This window comes from Urocitellus parryii, chromosome 2 (genome assembly GCF_045843805.1).
Source record: "Urocitellus parryii isolate mUroPar1 chromosome 2, mUroPar1.hap1, whole genome shotgun sequence".
Lineage (NCBI taxonomy): Eukaryota > Metazoa > Chordata > Mammalia > Rodentia > Sciuridae > Urocitellus > Urocitellus parryii.
In genome coordinates this window covers 132,493,779-132,514,939 of record NC_135532.1, presented here as the reverse complement: position 1 = coordinate 132,514,939, position 21,161 = coordinate 132,493,779, and the positions used below count along the sequence as shown (strand labels likewise).

The 21,161-nt window shown below is 37.7% G+C and overlaps 1 protein-coding gene across 5 annotated transcripts in view; it reads right to left on the bottom strand.

The window, feature by feature from the left end:
- Fndc3b (fibronectin type III domain containing 3B) overlaps positions 1 to 21,161 on the bottom strand; it is a 335,107-nt gene that overhangs the window by 163,971 nt on the left and 149,975 nt on the right. For all 5 annotated transcript variants that reach the window (XM_026394977.2, XM_077795313.1, XM_026394979.2 and 2 more), the window contains exon 4: positions 3,666 to 3,742. In XM_026394977.2, the coding sequence (XP_026250762.1) occupies positions 3,666 to 3,742 (77 nt within the window). The remainder of the gene's footprint in view (positions 1 to 3,665; positions 3,743 to 21,161) is intronic.

Below are 21,161 nucleotides of genomic sequence, written 5' to 3'. Positions count from 1 at the left end.
GAGTTTTTAAGTTGGTTTATTGTTTCCTGCATTTCTAGTATTTCTATTTGTTTGTTTTTTATTACCTCTATCTCCCTGTGAAATTGATCTTTTACTTCCTGGATTTGTTTGTCAATGTGATCTTTCATTGTCTGATTTTGCTGTCTCATGTCTTCCTTGAGACTCCAGATCATCTGAAGCATATATATCCTGAACTCTTTATCTGATATTCCATCTGTTGCAGCTATTACCTCTTCTAAAGTTGAGTTGACCTGCATTGCTTGTGATCCTTTCTTTCCTTGTCTTTTCATACTGCACGCGCTTCTTTCTGCTTGGTGCAACTGTTGTGTTTTTGAAATTTACTAGCCTGAAATCACCTCTTCCGTAACTGAATGAGCTGTGATCAGTAGAACATGGGGATGATTACATCATCTCTTTGAAATGGCGGCTGCTGTCCTCCTCTGTGGTCCGACCAGTGTCTGGAACCAAACTGGACCACTTCTCTCCTCTGTCTCAAAGCTGAAACTCCGCCCTAAGCGCTGCCAAAGTCCTAGCGCCAAACCGCTAGAGGCCGTTCACAGACTCAGCCCTGCAGGGCCCAGATCAGCCGCCACCGTGACCCGCGGGATTGTGTCCCTGATCCGAGTTGCTCCGAACCGGCTGGAGGGGGGTGGGGTGGTAGGAGTGTGGATCCTAGCGCTGAACCACCTGAGGCCAATCCCAGACTCAGCCCTGCAGGGCCCAGATCAGCCGCTGCCGTGACCGGCGGGATTGTGACCCTGATCCGCTTTGCTCCAAACCGGCTGGAGAGGGGGGGGTGGTAGGAGTGTGGATCCTAGCGCTGAACCACCTGAGGCCGATCCCAGACTCAGCCCTGCAGGGCCCAGATCAGCCGCCGCCGTGACCAGCGGGATTGTGAACCTGATCCGCGTTGCTCCGAACCGGCTGGAGGGGGGTGGGGTGGTAGGAGTGTGGGTCCTAGCGCTGAACCGCCTGAGGCCGATCCCAGACTCAGCCCTGCAGGGCCCAGATCAGCCGCCGCCGTGACCGGCAGGATTGTGTTCCTGATCCGGGTTGCTCCGAACCGGCTGGAGGGGGGTGGGGTGGTAGGAGTGTGGGTCCTAGCGCTGAACCACCTGAGGCCGATCCCAGACCCAGCCCTGCAGGGCCCAGATCATCCAAAGCCGTGACTGGCAGGATTGTGTTCCTGATCCGAGTTGCTCCGAACCGGCTGGAGGGGGGTGGGGTGGTAGGAGTGTGGGTCCTAGCGCTGAACCGCCTGAGGCCGATCCCAGACTCAGTCCTGCAGGGCCCAGATCAGCCGCTGCCGTGACCAGCGGGATTGTGAACCTGATCCGAGTCGCTCCGAACCGGCTGGAGGGGGGTGGGGTGGTAGGAGTGTGGGTCCTAGCGCTGAACCACCTGGGGCCGATCCCAGACTCAGTCCTGCAGGGCCCAGATCAGCCGCTGCCGTGACCGGCGGGATTGTGACCCTGATCTGCGTCGCTCCGAACCGGCTGGAGGGGGGTGGGGTGGTAGGAGTGTGGATCCTAGCGCTGAACCACCTGAGGCCGATCCCAGACTCAGCCCTGCAGGGCCCAGATCAGCCGCCTCCGTGACCGGCAGGATTGTGTTCCTGATCTGGGTTGCTCCGAACCGGCTGGAGGGGGGTGGGGTATTTATTTATTTTTAATTCATGTAGTGCTGAGGATAGAACCCAAAGCCACGCATGTGCTAGGCTAGCGTTCTATCACTGAGCCACAACCCCAGCCCCCACCATTAGTTTTTTGTTTGTTTGTTTGTTTTAATTAGTTATACATGACAGTAGAATGATATATCATACAATGAACAAATATACTTTCTTTTCAGCACCACCTGGCTCCTTCTCTAAAATAGACCATATCTTAGGCCACAAAGCAACTTTTAGTAAATAAATTTTTAAAAGAGAGAGATAATACCCTACATTCTATCAGTCCAGAATGGAATGAAATTAGAAATCAACGATAAAATAAAAAATAGATGCCGTCATTAGTTTTTGAAAGAGAGTTTACAGTTCTTCTTTTACTCTATTTTGATTTTCAATAGAAGTTTTTTAGAATCAGAAATACATCAACGTCAAAATTTCTCCATTTTGCCTAGGACTTTCAATAAATGTTTTGCTTTTAATATAATCATAGCAATACCACTAGCATGTTCAGATTTTAACTGGTATTCTATTCCTTAAATAGACCTTCAGCATAAAAGCAGGTATTTTTGCCATCACAATGGTGAGAACTGCACAGTGTTCAATGGAATGAAACCTTTCCTCAAAATTAATAAGTAGGGGACAGAATGGAATTCTACATTCCTTGTTATTTTAATTGACTGGTGATATGAATACCACTCATCATCTCAGGCTCCCGCTGGAAAAGCTGTTCTGTGCCCTTCCACCCTCCACTGATTCTTATTTACAAAGACTCATTTAAAACAAGTCATTTATTTTCAACAGTGAGAAAACTGGCCACATAAGGGGGGAGGGGAAGTCAAACTGACTCACATTTAAGTATAGAAAAAATGAAATCGTAGAGGCCACAGTATACTTTACACATTTTTATATCAGAGAAGGATAAATCTCCTTTGATTCCTGATCGCTTCACCAATTTTCCTATATGGCTGTCAATTTTTTTTCACCCTACCACAAATCACTAAAAATAAAAAAAATTACAGCTTTTGGAACCATTTTAAAACCAGAAGTGGGGCTATGGATGTAGCTCAGTGACAGAGCACTTGCCTAGCATGTGAGAAACCCTAGGTTCAACTCCCAGACCACAAAGAAAGAAACTAAAAAGAAACTAAAAAGGGGTGGGGGAGAAGAATATTAAACTAATTATTATCAGTTCTAGGCAGTAAAATGATTGATTTTTTTAATATTCTTCTGGGGCTCTTTCCTAATTTTTTCCAATGCATATATGATGTTCTTATTGTCAGGAAACAAAGGAGAAGGAAAGAAAGAAAAAAGAGTTAATTAGTGAAAGATTTGGAAAGATAATTGAGTGGCAAAAAACCGGGAGATAGGAGATTGTACCGGGCAGGACAAAAACTCAAGTATATACAGACACTCAATACTTTCGTAGCAACCAAAATCTTATCCAGTTATTGCAGTATAACTTTATACTTTAAAACTTTTTTTCTCTTCCAACACATTTATGAGATTGCAACTACCATTATTTTACCTAGGAGGAAACCAAAATTCAGAGAAATTTAAAGAGAAACAGTCAAGTTCTCATATATGCCTAGTAATTCAACAAGCCTAGATTGTGTCATATTATAAAGACATAGGACTCTTTAAAAAGAGGATAGATCATATTTATGTTAACAATGTCACCTTTGGTACTTTTTACTAATTATGTCTATGAATATTTTTGCCAACCAATTGTACCACAGATGGAAGTAAATTTCTAGAGAAGACTCCATGAAGGAATCACAACCAAATGATCAGATATATAACCCGAACCTGGCAGTGCAGCCTTTGTTTCCCTCTTATACTTTATGGCACTACAAGTGGGAAGTGCCATAAAGTATAATGATGGCCACCCTAGTATTACAATAATTAAATCAAGCAATGAAATAAATTTCAGAAGACTAAACATATATTTTGTTGGAACAGTGGTAGCATATATAGTGGAGAAGTTCATCAAATACTGTACCTGTGAGATATAACCTGGAGGCACATGGATGGGAGGAATGGAGCCATTGGGTGACATCATGGGAACTTCAGCAGGCCCTAAAAGAGGTAAAAGCAAAGTATTAATAGTTGAAGAAACATACATTATTCAAAATAATCACTTATACTTTTAATGTGCTATACGAACTAAAGATAATCATTTATTTGTCTTCAATAACTGGCATATTCTACCTTACTGAAACTACAAAGAAAAGGAATTTTCTAGCTATTTTTTTTAAGTTCTTTTTTTTTTTTTAATTATTGGTCGTTCAAAACATTACATAGTTCTTAATACATCATATTACACGGTTTGATTCAAGTGGGTTATGAACTCCCACTTTTACCCTGTATACAGATTGCTGAATCACATCAGTTACCCTTCCATTGATTGACATATTGCCTTTCTAGTGTCTGATGTATTCTGCTGTCTGTCCTATTCTCTACTATCCCCCCTCCCCTCCCCTCCCCTCCCCTTTTCTCTCTCTACCCCTTCTACTGTAAATCATTTCTTCCATTTGTATTATCTTGTCTTACCCCTCCTTTCCTCTTATATGTCATTTTGTATAACCCTGAGGATTGCCTTCCATTTCCATGCGATTTCCCTTCTCACTCCCTTTCCCTCCCACCTCTCATCCCTGTTTAATGTAAATCTTCTTCTCAAGCTCTTCGTCCCTACCCTGTCCTTGTTTACTCCCCTTATATCAAAGGAGTCATTTGGTATTTGTTTTTTAAAGATTGACTAGCTTCACTTAGCATAATCTGCTCTAATGCCATCCATTTCCCTCCAAATTCTATGATTTTGTCATTTTTTAATGCAGAGTAATACTCCATAGTGTATAAATGCCACATTTTTTTTTATCCATTCATCTATTGAAGGGCATCTAGGCTGATTCCACTAGCTATTTAATTAAAGGAAAGCAAGCAAAAACTACCTCCCCCGCAAAAAATAGGCATCTTTATAAATAATTAATGGCCCCACATGCCTCAAGTTCTATAATCCAAGACTGCTCAGATAAGAGTAGTATATAAGAGTGGAGCAAATAGTTTCTTTATTCCTTTAAAAATGTATTGTTAATAAATGTTAATTTTTTAAAAAATATTTTTTTTAGTTGTTGATGGACCTTTATTTTATTTATTTGTATGTGATTCTGAGAATCAAACCCAGTGCCTCACACATGTTAGGTAAGCGTGCTACCACTGAGTCACAATTCTAGCCCCTTAAAGTAAATTTTTAAATGGGCTTCCTTCTTCTGGTTTAAAAAGCTCCCATAGATTTAGGATTTATAATTTTCAGTTAAATTTTTATTTTCAGTAAGTTACTACAATATTTAATTACTTTGACAGAGTAAAAAAAACCAAAATATTTCAAAGCAGCTTCATTTGATATCTCTCTTATAAAACAAGGAGGAAAAAAATAAATCAGGCACTATTAGGAACTCATTCGTAATTCATCTGAATTATTTCAAAGTAAAGCATTAAATTAACAAGAGGTTAGTTTCAAAATATTTGATTTAATGAATATTAATCACATGTCTAAGGCAAACTAGTGAATGGCAAGGTCAACACTAAGACACAGTTTGAGTTAATGTTTAATTATAAGGAAACTGATTGTCATAACATCAAAATCAATTTGACATCCTTCCAAAGACACTATCATTAAACTGTTTCCCCATTCCTTAGGAAAACCAAAGGGTTTTCCAAGGTTTTCCATTTGGTAATTGGCTCTCCTATTTAACCCCAAACCCATGTCAATCCAAAGCATGGGTTTTTTTTGTCTGGGATGAGACTTCCTGGCTCCAAGCACCTTGTGTTGTTTATTTGCTTTCTCCTAATGTGTGTTGTGCTGCTGGCAATGAAAATTGCTCAGCTGGAACAAAAACCAAGAGAAATACAACATTTTATTTGGCAAAAGAAGACAGATCCTGCCACCCAGTGCTGCATTTACATTTAAGCATAATGACCTTTCATATCAGAGCACAATCCAGTGTTTTGACTACTACACAAGAGAGGAGGCAGTGCAGGGGTTGAGGGTGCAGGGACACTGGCATGCACATGAACTGGTCAGCAAATACAGGGAATAAACATAGGAGCAGGGCAGGAAAAAAAAATGCACAACATTCAAGTGAAATTCCAAAGGATAACACTTCACTTCAAGTTCATGAACAACTCACCAGATCATTAAACAATCTGATCATCTCTATATCTGTACAAAACCCACAGTGGTCTTTCACATGTTAACACACTGGCAATAATTTAAAGTAACAAAAAGAGAATAGCATAGAATGGGTCACTGGGAACTGCAGCACATAGCTCAGTACAGAAAATAGGTTTACCATACGTAAGGCCTTGGGTTCATTCACTCGACTCGCCCATCCCCTCCCCCAAAAAACTGAATGAATATTGCATGACCCCCATTTATTTTTAAGTATAATTTAAGCTAAAACATCCACCAATCACTAAAGGCACTAGGTTCCAATTCTTATTTCTTATTTCATATTAAGCTTTAGCATTTTTCCCATAGCCATCAAGATATCTAGGTATTTACTTCATATTCTTATTTGAATTGACTCACGTAAAAGAAATCATATACAACTATTTCAGCATCAGCCTGAGCACAATCTGTGAAATCAAGGACTAAGGCACTCTGTACAGTGCAGGTGTTAGTAGGATGCCTGGTTTTAAGTCTAAGTTTACTATTCATACTGTCTGTGTGACCTTGAACAATTAATTCATGTAGCCTCTTGGAACCTCACTTCTCAAAAGTTATAAGTGAGAATAACAATTCCTATTTCAAAGGGTCAACTTTTGGTTGATTTGCTTGTTTTGCAATACTGGGGATAGAATCTGGGGGATTCTATCACTACATTATATCCCCAGCCTTCTGTATCTTTTATTCTTGAGATAGGGTCTCACTAAATTGCCCACGCTGACCATAAACTTGAGCTCTTCCTGCCTCAGCCTCCCACATATCTGGGATTATAGGTGTGTACCACGGGGCCCAGATAATTATAAAGTCAAATTTAAAGATTAAACTGAATAATACATGTTAGTTTGCTTAATATAATATGTGGCACAATAATCACTCAACAAAATGTTACTGATCATTATTCTTTATGACGATTTTTTAATTTTACTGACAATTTTTTGTTAAAATCACATTTTTGGTACTAAATTTAAAAAATATTCTATAACACTGTAACACACAGAATCATAAGTATACACACTGTATAATATTGACTTCTGGGGCAATCCTTCTTCCTCAGTAAAATATCCAATATTTCAGAGTACAGAGTGTGAACACCTCAATACAGTACTGCTTTTTAATCACCAAAATATATACCATGCAAACAGTCTCTTAACCCCAGGCATGACCCTTAAAACTGTTAAAGTCATTTGGGTAAAATGCTTTGAAGAATGTTAAGACAAGTAAGTGATTTACAGCTAGAAAATGTTTTCTTCCTTGGCCTTGATTTCAAGAGTAGTCAAATGACTTTACCATGCTTGTTCCCCCTTCCCCTTGTCACTGTCTACAAAACCATTTCAAAGGACAGTACAAGATATATAGTAAATGCTTCCAAAACACAACTGGGCCTTTGAACCCCCATGGTTCCTCTCTTTCCTGGGGGGGGGGGGGCGGGACATTGCACCCAGGCACTCAGAAGTTTATTTAAATCTAGAAAAATAAAGTCCCATTCACAATAGTAGCATGAGAAAGTTGTTATCTTCCTAAACAATTATCTCCCAGTGAGTTTACTACCTCTATTCAATTGTTTGTGTTTGTGAATGTATCTAGACTATTGTAATCCTTCCCTAATGAAAACACAAATATCCCTTCCTAAACATCTAGGGTTAGGTTCCTCTTAATCTTTCAATCCATATGCTCATAACAAAACTTAATAGCTAGAGTCTTTAGAATATGTTTTTTAAAAATATTCTTATTCAAACACTGGCTATATTAAAAGGAAAAAAATAAAAGGCTACACAATCTCTCAAGGAAACTATTTTGTTCCTTGACTATCTTGGGAAATTATTAAAGTATCAGACTTTTTTCAAATTAGAATTTTAAAAATCTCCTATGGCATCTGGAATACTTTTAATTAAAACATACTATTAACACATTGGCAATAATTTAAAGTAACAAAAAGAGAATAGCATAGAATGGGTCACTGGGAACTGCAGCATATAGCTCAGTACAGAATTACTTAATTAATTAATTAAACACACTGGTTACATACAGGTAGGTTGATGCAGACATGTAAATACACATAGATGAAATAATTTGAAGACAAAAAGCACACAAACATACACTATATAATTAGGGTGTCATTTTTTTCTTTCAACACTAAGATGCTTAGCTGGGGACTGGATAAACTCTCCCAATGGGCAGATGAAAAATGTCATAAATACAGTTTCTAGAACTGGAACTAGAATGTTTATTTAGAGCTGAGTAACTCCATGAAGAAAATGGCTTAGCAAATTCAATCAGTTTCAGGTTTTAGGCTGTGACTGCAATAATCAAGAATCCCTTGTTTTCCTTGAATAAAATGTGAGACACAAATGACATCCCATATTGGTTTACAGAAAACATTTAACTATAATACACAAATACATAATCCAACATATTAAAAGTCTAGCCTTTGTTAATGTACAATTTTTCATTTACTTACAGCAAACCTTAAACCAAAAAGGTTGGTGAGCAGCTTAATTATTCAATCGACAGTAGCTGATGCAATGATCCGGTGACTTTATTCACACATCACAGACTAAAGCAAAGTCCAGCTACATGGTTCTTTTGGAACCACATACTCTCAGGGAACTCCCCAGCTCCCACCAAAGCTGAAGGCCATTCTGCCTCACCTTGTTTCCTCTCTGCAACTAGGAATCCCCCCAGACTTCACCCATCCAGATGACCTGCTCCACTGCTATCTTCAGAACACTTACCATTATGGAAGCAGACCTAACTAAACTAACTCAAGGTGAATGTACAAATAAGAACAGAAGTCTGAAAGGGGTGGAAACTAGAAACCTGGTGTACAAATCATCACTTAAACCAACCACCAATAAATTAATTATACTACAATTTTAGACATTTTTAAGTAATTTTAAAACCTAGTACTGCCTCTGGTACTGGGGGCTGAATCTAGGAGAGATTGACCACTGAGTGGCATCCTCAGTCTTTTTATTTTTTTGAGACAAATTCTCCCTAAGATGCTGAGGTTCTCCCTAAATTACTGAGGCTGGCCTCAAACTTATGATCATCGTACCTCAGTCTCCTGACTAGCTAGGATTACAGGCGTGTACCATGGCACCCAGAAAGCTAAATATTCACCATAGGTAAACTGGTAGTGAATAAATCAAATCCATTATTGTGCTTGTCCATAAACTGGGTACTTGTGCCTCCAAATGGCTATTTTTAACACTAGCCCTTAGCAGCAACAGATCATTTTTCCCTTTTTAACTTCAATATCTTATTCAAAAAATGATATAAGAAAGCTGAGATCACAATACAGCAAGATAAAAACTAATAAGAAAATGTAGCAAAGGTGAAATATTATGTGATAAAACTCAATATATCCTACAAAAGCAATTCTTGAGTCTTACTAAATACCTAAAAAAGAGAAATTCTTGCTGGAAGAGGTAGCCACAAAGATAAGGAAAAGACTAGTAGGTAAAGCACATAATTATGGTCAAAGTAATTATCAGAACAAATGGTCTAAATGAAAGCACATATGCTATTTGCCATGGGTCTAAGATGAAATACAAAACATGCCAAGTCTCCTGAAAAATCTCAGGAATGTTTAATAATGAATCTCAAATTATTTGTGGTGATTCAAGATTCTTACACAAGCTCAGAGTTTATGTTGAGCCCTTGCCTGGCAAAAATGAGGCCCTGGGTTGGTTCCCCAGCACTGCAAACATGATGATGATGATGATAATGATGATGACGATGATACCATATAGAGGGAACTCAAGACTGGTTGGGGAGGGGGTGGAGAGAAAAGGGGGAAAAGCTTGGGTTCAGGGTTTCTTTTAAAGCGATGGAAATGTTCTGGAACTAGACAGAGATATTTGTTGCATAACATTGTGAATGCGTAAATGCATTAAATACCAAGTAATTAAACATCAATGTTACAGTACATAAATTTTCCAGTATATATATATTACACTTTAGTTTTTTTTAAAAGACATTAAGCAGATAACTAAGAAAAGGTAAGATAGTAACACTGGGGTCACTAATAAACTATCAAAAACAACTAAATCTAAATCTCTTAGTGCACATCTTCATTCCCTAAGTATTCACATTGGGGAGGATGCTATTTCTAGACACTGTGCTATGCAAAAACCAGGAGATACATTCTCTATCTGCAAGCAACTGATGTTCTAATTATGGGGATTCAGATGTACAAACAAATACAAGAAGCTACCAGAGATATTGTCCAAATTTAGCAAAATTTTAAAAGGTTATCAACTTGTGGAAACATTAGTAATTACAGAACTGGAGGCCTATATTAATTAGTAGAGATCTTGCTGTTTCACAAATAAAGAGATTGAGGCTCAGAAGAAAACTATCCTAGCCATAAAATCTGGTGGTGATACAACAGCAGAGATGGAAACTCAGTTATTCCAGTCTTTAGCCCAGTGTTATTTCTAATTTTGCTTACTATTATTATTATTATTCCTTAAAAAACTACTCTGACACATTTCCTCTCAAGGTGCCATTTTCACACAGAAGCTAAGTAGTGATGGCACATTCCTCTGGCTCAGGCTAAGTAAGGTGGGCACCCTGTTCTCTCCAACCTGAAACAATTTCTTCTCGAAGGTATAATGCCAGAGAACAAGTAGGATGGGAAGAATAGAGTCTGGGATACTGCAGAGCCTGGCCTGGCCCCTGGGACGCCTAGGTTTGCACCTGGGCTCTATCACTTTCTAACATGACCTTGGGCAAGTTATTAAATTTCTCTAGGAAAAGGGATAACAACTGCTACTTTGAAAAGTGGCTTGAGGGCTAGACAGTATAATCATGTCAAATACCTAGCACAGTGCCTTGACAAATAGTGGTAATTAAACAACTTTAATATTGTGACACTACAAGAAAAATCCAGTACAATATGAACAAAGAGGTTAATATACTATAATTATTTACCACAGAGGCAACATGAATTAGATCATTCCTTAAATATCATAATTTTCTTCATCTCATTTTTTTCTAAAATATACTACCATCTTGAAGTGTCAAAATGATATCCTCTTACTGAAAATGCGATATATGCAAGATATATATTATGCTTATTTAAAAATAAAGATAAAAGGGTACTTGATTTTCTCTATGGCTGTCTACCTCCCCATCCTTAATCTCAGCCCTCTATTTCTCCCAATACTACCTGTTCTCTTTGATTTCTAAGAAATCTTAGAAAATTGATGTGCTTCACTTTCTGAGTATCCTGAGACAGCTTTAAGTCAAAGGCCCAGTCCTTGTTTTCTGAAAGTCAATCTTCTACCTCTCCAACCCTGGCTTTATTACCAGAACTTCCAGTCTGGCCCAGCCATTGTCCTTAAAAGCACTGAATGGTCTTAACAAATGGCCTAATGACTCAGCCTTCCCACTGATGTCTTCCTGAAGTAAATCACTACCAAGAACCGAAACTCAGGTAAAGACAGAATTCATAAATAATGGGTCACCACCATCTTCTCACTTAGCCATTTTCAAAGAAAAGAAGGTGCTGTATCTGCCAACAAATTTGCCTTGCCAGACTGAAATGCAAGTCTTCTTTCCAAATATTTTTCTTTGAACTTGTTTTTCTATCTAGCTGTTATAAGGCCATCAGGAATAATTCTCATTTAAGACTTAAACTTCTCGAATCCCAAATTTCTTCAATTTCAATAAAACTGAGATATTTACCCAATTATCTACTTTATCAAGCTGTTTTAAGGTTTAAATGTTAAGAGAAATCTACATAATTATTAAATGAATATACAGTGCTATATATCTATTAGGTAATATTTTCTTGAATTCAATTAAATAAATATTTACTATGTAAGATGCTGTAAGAAATTAAAAATCAACCAAGATTTTACAACATATACATAAACAATACATAAAGCAGCAGCAGTTTATTAGAGGCAAAGATCTTTGGAGCTCAACAGTGCTGATTATCCTTGAATGGATGGGACAATATTTAAAAAACTCAGACTGGCAATGAATGATAAAGGCAGTTGGTGAGTGCAGTCCATTCACAACAGGCAGGATGAGCTAACATGGTTTAAAAAGAAACTGATTTAAATTCAGGTCTACAGAAATGCAAGCTCTGAGATTGTTAAAGATATCACATACTAAGACAGTGGCCTGTAATACAACCTTCAACGCCAGTTTTTAAAACTCTCATGTTGCTTTGTTCAGTTTAACAAACCCAATGTAGTTGCCAGACCCTGTGCAGGATGCCAAGGACACAATGACATTTCTGTACTTAATTATGGAGAGAATGTCATGCAGAATGAGTAATGCACAGGTGCAAAGAACTGCACAGGGGAGGGATGAGAGTTCTGTGTCCTGCTTTTGGCTTGAGGTTACTGACACTTGGGTCTCATGGTGAAGTCAGGCATATAGCCCAGACATCTCAAGCAGCATGAGCACTGGGTGTGTCTAGTCTAGCAACAGAAATAGGTAAAAGGTCTAAGAGAAAAGTTGCTGGGTGATTTTTTTGGTGGGGGAGGGGGCCCAGTATTCACACATTCAGTCTGATGCTGAAGTTGAATCTCCCAAGAGTCTCTCGGGTCTTGCTCTTCAAGTTAAATTTAACTCCCTATTCAAATTAGGAACCTAACTTACCCAAGTTACAAATGAAAAACACTCAGCATCACTTTGTCAGTTAAACTTTCTTAAGTGAATTCTAAGATACAGTCTCTCCTTGTTTTACCTTTAATGTCAGGTTTGGACTGGTAGGTGATCCATGGATAAACTTATACTTTACCCAGGATTCTGTAAACTTCAAAGCTCTGAAGAATGATACAATTACAATGCAATAATGCTGAGAAAGGGTTTCTGGTATCTTACAGAGACAAGTCCCTGCAAATATTAACTACAAAATTAAGACAAAGGCATCAAAAATGGGCCTAAGCACTTCATTTTCAAAGCCCTTAAAAGCAAATCATTTCCAGCATGTTTTCTCTTATGCCCATCAAGAACATCAGGCAGTCACTATCACTTCCTCATTCAGAGTAAAGAGAACCCACTAGGATTTTTCAGCTAATAAGAAATTCAAGAGGGAATCTCTAGGAAAGTAGAATAAGAAAATTCCTGGAAGAACCCTCCAAGGGCTCTTACTGAGGGTAAAAATTTCCCAATATTCTCCCTATTAGAATAAGGGTAAATTTTATTTTAAATGCTTGAGATAAAATGCAGATGGATGTTGTTAAAGAATAACATTAAAATTTATAAATTTGTAGTGAAAAGAATCAGAAAAATAGGTTGTGCATTAAAAGACAATCAGGAATGGGGCTGGAGTTGTGGCTCAGTAGAAGAGCGCTTCCCTAGCATGTGTGAGGCACTGGGTTCGATTCTCAGCACCACATATACATAAATGAATAAAATAAAGGTCCAGCAACAACTAAAAAATATTAATTTAAAAAAAGACCATGCAGGGAGACAATTATGGCTTATGCAGCAGGAATGGAGTCGAAATTGCTCACTGAAGTTCTGAATGTTGAAAGGGGTTGCCTGTCATTCTCTCTCACATATACAGCCTGATTCCTGGGACCCAAGCTGGGACCCCAAGTGTCAGGAACCTCAGGCCAAAAGAAGGACACCGAAAAATAAAGACAGGCTGAGACAGCTTTCTTTGCTCTCAGGAAGAGTTATGAAAGGGAACAGGGTTGAATAAAACCTTGCCTCCTCTCCCTTCTATTCCGCTTTTCGGGCCACATGGCCCTCTTCTCCCAGGATGGACAGAGGAGTGAGCAAATGACAGGACAGCAAGGAGATATTTTCATCACAACCTTGTGACAAACTCAGGGGGCAAATGTGTGCTTCCTATTTGTGCTCAGCTTTTATAATTTCAAGGTCATGCTTTAGTGGGACAAGTTGGAAAATAATACTGTAATTATTAACCAGACAACAAAATGTGATTGCATTCCTTACAAGCTCTGTTTTACATTATTCATGTTACAAATGAAAGAACATTAAAAACATCATGCATCTGAAAGCTGTATTGCAAACAGCAATGTATAGCTTTATCAACATATCATTACTCAATATATTTAGGGGAGCTCAATTATTTGTTGCTTTAACAACATTTACAAAGTAAAACCACAGAGGATCTCTTTTAACTGTTCTCAGGGTTGGGTCTTCTGTTGCTCCTGCCAGAGTGACTGCCTTAAAGAAAAGCCTGAACAATACTCTGAGGGCATTTTATTGACAACACCCTACCCAGTTTACTGGCTTAGTCCTCTTAACTCATGTACACCAAGTCCAAAGAGCAGAAAGAAAGGTCTAGGATCCATGGGACAGAATTTCTAAATAAATCAAGCAGTATTATGGAAATGAAAAAAAAAAAGACTCAAATGTTCCATAAAACACAGAGTCACCATTTATTTATCTAGTGCTATTTTCTCTCCAGTCTAGAAGGCTGCTCACACTCGCTTATCATCACCTCCTGTCACGCTTTCAACCAGAGAACTAGCAATCTTCTAAAATTAACTTAATTTTACAAAAGTGTTTTGATGGCTAATAACAATCCTCCGAATTGTCCAGTGGCTGGGACCTAATAATGGGCTCTGAGATGACTGGCTCAATTTATAGCTCTAGTCTCAGCCATACCTAAACACACAGAAGAGGTCAGGAAAGTAAATGAGAGTGCTATAGTCTAGCCATGTTTATTCAGCCTGCTGCTTTCACTATTTTGTTTGTATGTGAAAAACAAAGAGCAGGCTGAGGACAGTAAACAACATGGACAAATAGGTTCTACACTCCCATCCCCATGGTGTCTGGATTCTGCTCAACACCTCCAATCAACTGTGGGAGGTTGGAGGTCATGCTGGACTGCCACTTTCTCAAAGCTCAAGAGTTGACCCAGTGCTCCGAGGGGCAGCCATCCAGCCTGGCACACCAGTCTCACTGGAACAGCAATTCTACTAAACAGGCTACAACTTGATTTTCAAAAGCCAACCCCCAGTGACTAAGGAAGCCAGAGACAAATGAAAATGGAGAGGTTCTGCTTGGGGGAGCAGGTTACTAGGAAGGTATCCTCTTTCATTCACTCCTGTTTTTCCTGAGCTGAAAAAGTAGGAAGCCTTTTTAAAGTGAGTTCATCAAGATAACTACAAACCTTCAGTTTGCTAATTATGAATGAAGACTAGGCAACACTGATGTGAATAAAAGGCTAAATTACCTAGTGTTCAATAAAACAAAAGAATGTCCAAATGGGAGTTTTGCACATAGTACTATCAATGGTTAAGCAAGAACATAGCCACAAACTGGATGTCAGTTAGATATAGATGTGAACAACTCGTAATCCTTTCAAGGCAAAACTTCAGGAGGTTTTCCAGATACCTCTACTCAGATTAAACTGTGAGGACAGGAATTTTTATTATTTTTCATCCCCTGTCCCCATCAGTGCTTTGAGAAACCACTGTGATTTGTGACTTTCCTTCCCTGTTTTCACCTGTAAAGTAATCTCTGTGTGCATGTGCCCACACGTCCTGAGGTCCAATGAGACACACCTTGATCATGTTCACTTGCAGAAGAGTAAAACAATGTCAAAGAACTGGTGTGCAATTTTCTAGACTCACATTTGAGGCCATTAGACAGTGTGCACAGACACCTGTCACTGCATGAAGTGGAGAGCAGTAACAAAGAGAAGGAAAGTTCTGGGGCCTTCTTGAAAGAGAGAAGGAGCCACCTAACAGGAAGGGGTGGGGGAATAATCTGGTGGAGATTTTCAAATCGGAAAAACCACATCTAGAAAATATATGGCTCCAATTAATCTCAAGTGACTTGTTTTCCCCACTGTCCCCTGCGATGCATTAAAAGACCTGTGACCACAGCATGTATATGACATTCAAAATGATAAGTCATAAAGAACATCACAGTATTCCAAAGGCTGGCTACTGGTCCCCTTAGCTTTGTGACAGACGGCTGGGAGGAGGTTCAGAATTCAATCTGTATGGCCTTGGGCAGGTACTAACTGTCCATGTTAAATGCAAATGAAAAGCAAGGAACCCAGATGATTACTACACCTTCTGCTAGAGTGACAGTTCTGCTGTCATTTAGGTATGTTCGTTCAGATTCCAGGAAACAGCTTCATGTTAAGATTCCCTAAAATCCTTCCTGCTGTAATCCCCCAATGTTAGTATCATTGAGAATCTCTGGGTCCTTTCAATAATGTAGACTTCCAGGCCTCTAGATCTGCTTCTTTTTCTAAAACACCTCCCCTCATACACACTACCAAACAGCCCATTGATTTTGATGCAAGTGTCCCTTGAACCAGTTCAGAGGAATAAGGACCTAAAAAGAACACAAATAACTAAATAAATGGTAGAAAAGATAAGCACATTCAAGATTCTTGAGGCACACTTCATTTGTAGTTACTTTGAGATCAATTAGCTGAGCTTAATTTCAGCACAATGTTTAAAAGTGAAGAGGGAAAAAAAGACATTAGCAGAGCACCATAAATTTTATCGTATTAATGGGTATTTAATTGAATATACTTCAACTAACAAAGATGACTATAATTTGGCTAAAAATAGTATTCTAGCTTTTGTCCTAATAAAGAAACTATTATTATACTCCCATGGCAACAAGATGATCATAGGATTTTATATAATATAGAATAATTAGCACTCTATTAAGAAGCAGTCTGGGCAATTACTGCATTTATTTATATAATTACTGGCCCCTGGTGAGCGTTAAATATGAAACATTATGTATCTAAGAATAGGGAAGGAGGTAAAATAGTTAATAAAATCTTAATAAACATTTTTGTTGACAATCAAGATCACTGAATCAGAATTCTCTTGGGGATTCTAAGGGTCATCCAGACCAATTTCCACATTTAAGTCTTGAACTGCTGAGCAAAATCTCTAGTAAGTAGCCAGAATACCTAAGGTAATGCAGAGTTCACATTCTCAAAATGCAGCAAATTCAATTGTTGACAATCCTAATTGACAGTTTACTTTTTTAATAAGCAGAGATCTGAATTCTTATCCTAAGATAAGACTAAATGAAACCTCAATTCCATAAAACAATCCTTCAGATACTTGAACAGTGCATCAGTACTCCTAAGACAAAACCTTTTGGGACTTCTTTGCTTTCTCTTTTTATGATACCATATCCTCTTGGATCTTTCTAACAGTCAAATACCCACTTTGAAAACTGAGTTCTAAAAACATTACATTCTGTCAGTATGTATAGGTCCAACATCTGAGGAATCTTTATAGCCCAGCCAACTCACAGTCAAATTCAGGTAGAAGCAAGTGCACCAGCCTCTTTCCCTCATTATGGCCAAGTGACCAATGAGAATGAATTGCTGCATCTTCCATATTTCTGGAGACTCATGGGCCTTTGTAAATGAAAATTCAATCTACAGTAGAGTTAGACCTGAAAACAGGGCCCTCTATGTTCACATCTGAAGAAGGTCCTGCTTTCACTGTTTCTTCACCCTGATCAAGGATCTCAAGTCTGCACTGTACTCACTAATTATCAGTTTTCACATTTATGTCATGAGTAATTTAATGTACAGTATTTGAAATTATAGGATTATGTCTTCAGGTGTGTGTATGTATATTGTCACATGATATCATAACACAGAGTTCACTTCTGTAAGTCTAACCCCAAGGTTCTCATAACATGGAATAATAAGGCATGGACAAGATACTCTCTAATTTTCAATCCTAACTTGCAATGTGTCAGCAGAAAAATCTCAAATCTCTAAGAATGTGTATAAAAATAATGATTTAATAATTGTACATATGGGTAACTTCTCAGCTGACATTTCTCCCACTTGAACAGGAAAAAAAGCATGTTTTCTTCTCTAAGACTTTAGTTCAATATTCTCAAGCTTACACCCATTTGGGTAGTCATATGTAAGTCTTCTCAATATTTTGCCCTTTGCTAAAAACTTAACTACAAGGAAGTATACAAAAGAGAATTATACAGAAAAATTGAATTATTCATTCTACTGAAACATGTCAACTTTACAAGTCTTTGTCCATACTACCAACACCAAGACAAAGAATTAATATAATACTTTATAATTTGGCAAGAAGGTCTGTAATAGACATTTATGTCAGAAGAAATTTCTATGGTTCTTTTTCTCCTTAAGTTAAATCTCATTAATTTTTTTTAAAGTGCTGATAAAACTTGTGAAATAGTGTGGAAAGGTTTTACCTAGAAATGCTTGCTTCTATTTGATTTTGTTATCTTGAAAAATGAAATTTCCTCTTTGGGAGAATTTAATTCTTCATTTCACCCCACTCTGCATAATCTTCATAGGGAACCTTTCATGGTATAATCATACCAGTCCCAGCTTCTCAACTGTAAGGTTCCCAGAGTGATTACCCATTCAAAATAAAACAAAATAAAGCTATTAATGGGATCCAAATTCTAGAATCCCTCCTGTAGCTCAAGAAAAGTAAGATTTAAAAGAAAAAAAAAGCATAAGCCCTGTGCAGATTGGTGGGTATCTAAGAACTCTTGGACATAGTCACAAAATTCCCATTAACCCAATGAGCCACTATCATAAGATCCGGGTTTAAGTCTAAACTATTAGAAATTAACAATGTTCACTTCCAGCCCCAAACTTCCAAGATACAATTCAAGTAGCTTATCTAAACAAATGCACAACTCCTTTTCCTCCTTTAACTCAAATTCAGATCCATTGTATTTAAGCTGAAGTTGGCATTCCTATAACCATGTCATTTGTTTTACTTCAGTGAAGCTCAATACAAGGCAATTTTTAGATAATTTTTAGACCCTTCTTGGAAATACTTAAAATTTTCAAAAAAGAGAGGTCACTGTCTCCTTGAAAAACTGACAGTGTCATCACCCCTGAATCTAAAAGTGAGGGCTTAAATCTACTTTTCTCATATCCTTTAAATGTACAACCACTGATTCAGAGTTCTTACTATGATTGTTTAGCAGAGTGGAAAAAAAAATTTCCTTTAAAATTTTTTGAAATCTCTAGATAGACTAGGTACAAACAGTCCTAAGAAAACGTGGTTCATCCCCACGGACCATGCAACACACCCGATTTGTATTAAAATGCCAGGAAAGTCTTACAAACATTGCTTCCTAAAACTCAAGACTCTCCACGATGAAAAAAAACATTGCTTTATTCCACATTTTTAAAAGTTCTACATTCCCTTTATTAATTCTTAGAATATAATAACCAATAAACAATACTTTTCACTGAAACCTATACTGTCTTCTCCATTGATTTCCCACTTACACTCTCAGGAAGAAGGCTCTATGAGAAAAGCTTAAAATAAATATGCATATTATGCTTCATGTCTTGAAAAATCCATTTCAGAGAGTAGACAGTACTGATCCATCTACTCTATGATTGCTATAACTACACAGTATATTACAGTTCAAACTACTATTGTTCTCAAGCAGTTGGGGGAAATGCCAGATTTCTTTCATTTGTGCTTCATTGTCCCCTCTGTTTTTACCAGATATTCTTATTAATGTCAGCCACAAGAAAGCAAAAATAAAGTTGTTTTACATATTAATCACCCAATGGGCAGATCCCACCTGGGTTTTACAGTATGACACATATAAAGAAGTTAAAACACAAGTCTTCCCTCTAAAGGCAATGGGATAAAACATGTTAACACTAAAGTTATATTAAGCCATCTCTTAACACTTCAATTTTACTGAACGTATTTCTGACAAAATGATTTAATATATCTAGAGAAGCCCAGCTATTAAAACCACCAAACAGAAACAACAGACTGTGCACGTGCACACAAAAGCCAAGTGTGGCCAGTCCGGATCCATGAAATGCTATGGTCACTTTCCCCACTGGATAATCTATTATTTATTTGAAATTCATTGTCCATATACTCTAATAAATTGGGGAGCAAGTACTAATGTTATAAGATACTTCTGTTTTTACTTTTGAGTAGATATCAGACAAATGTAATACTCAATAAAAATTTCTGATTTCTTTAGGTTTTCATTCAAATTAAAATCCCAGCTGCCTTTTCAGACTAAACATGAACTGAGCAGAAAAGACCAGTGCACAGCTAAGAACATTAATGTGGTGATCTTGGTGTTATTCTGTTAGGCCTGGGAAATCTCTGGGTATAAAGTTCCTCTCCTCTGATAAGCTCTCTGATGGGCAGTTTGGGAGCCCTTCAAAAGCAGGTTTAAAGCAGGCAAAATTAGGACCAAGACAAAATAAGCAAAACAAAGGTGAAGAAGATAAAACAAAGATTCCCAACAGAGTCTTTGGAGCAGAAAGCCAGACTATTCTTTCCTGTTTTAATTTCTCTCTCAAAAGAAGAACAAACAGTAGAATAAAACTAATACTAACACTTCTGGTCTGGTTTCATCTACTCAATATATTTGCAAAAATCTTAAATTCAGATGCAGTGTTTATATACTATATAAAACATTATAATACAGTGCAATCCACTTCTACTTTTTAAAGAAGTGATTTTCTGGAATACAAAAAAACATATTCTCGAATTTTCTTTCTGATAGGCTCCTGGAAATAAATTATGAGCCTGGCTTACTTTATCCATGCAGAAGTATTTCAGATCCTAATAACCCAACAATAGGATCATATGACCTCTGCATACAGGACCACATTTCAGATGGCTACTAGTACTCAACATAGCAATAAAGAGCTGCAATAACTATAATGCCTATAAAAAACCAATGTAAAGTAGCCAGTTCCAATCAGCCCTATGGTCTCGTGAGAAAAGCTAATCATGCTAGCCAACAGTCATATAACCTTACAGTAATAACAACAGTCTGAAGATGTTCCTTCCAAGCCATACACTCACGGGTGTACATCCTCATCCCATCATCATAAAGAAATACATGCTTGGGTAATTTCTATATTACATGTATGAATATATGTCATTTAAGTACATAAAATATCCTAATTTTACACTGACACATTATAATGATTGACCTCAAGTTTAATATCAAGCTGCCAATTAAGCTCTGAACAGAATATAATATACCCAGTTCTACCTAGTAGACTATAATACAATTCAATTAATTTATAACAATAATAACAACAACCCAGAGATAAGTTAAATATGAAACTTATTTCATAATAAAAACAGAAAGAAAGGCAAACATTATCTTTCTGAAGTGATCTTGGCTTCCTAGCAACTGGATTTGAACACTGTTACTTCTTTAAAACCATGATAAAATACACACAGTCCAAGAAATTAAGGGACGATAAACAAAGAACTCGGCAAGAAAAAGGCAAGCTTCTTTACTGGCCAATCACAAGTAAATAGCTGTGGC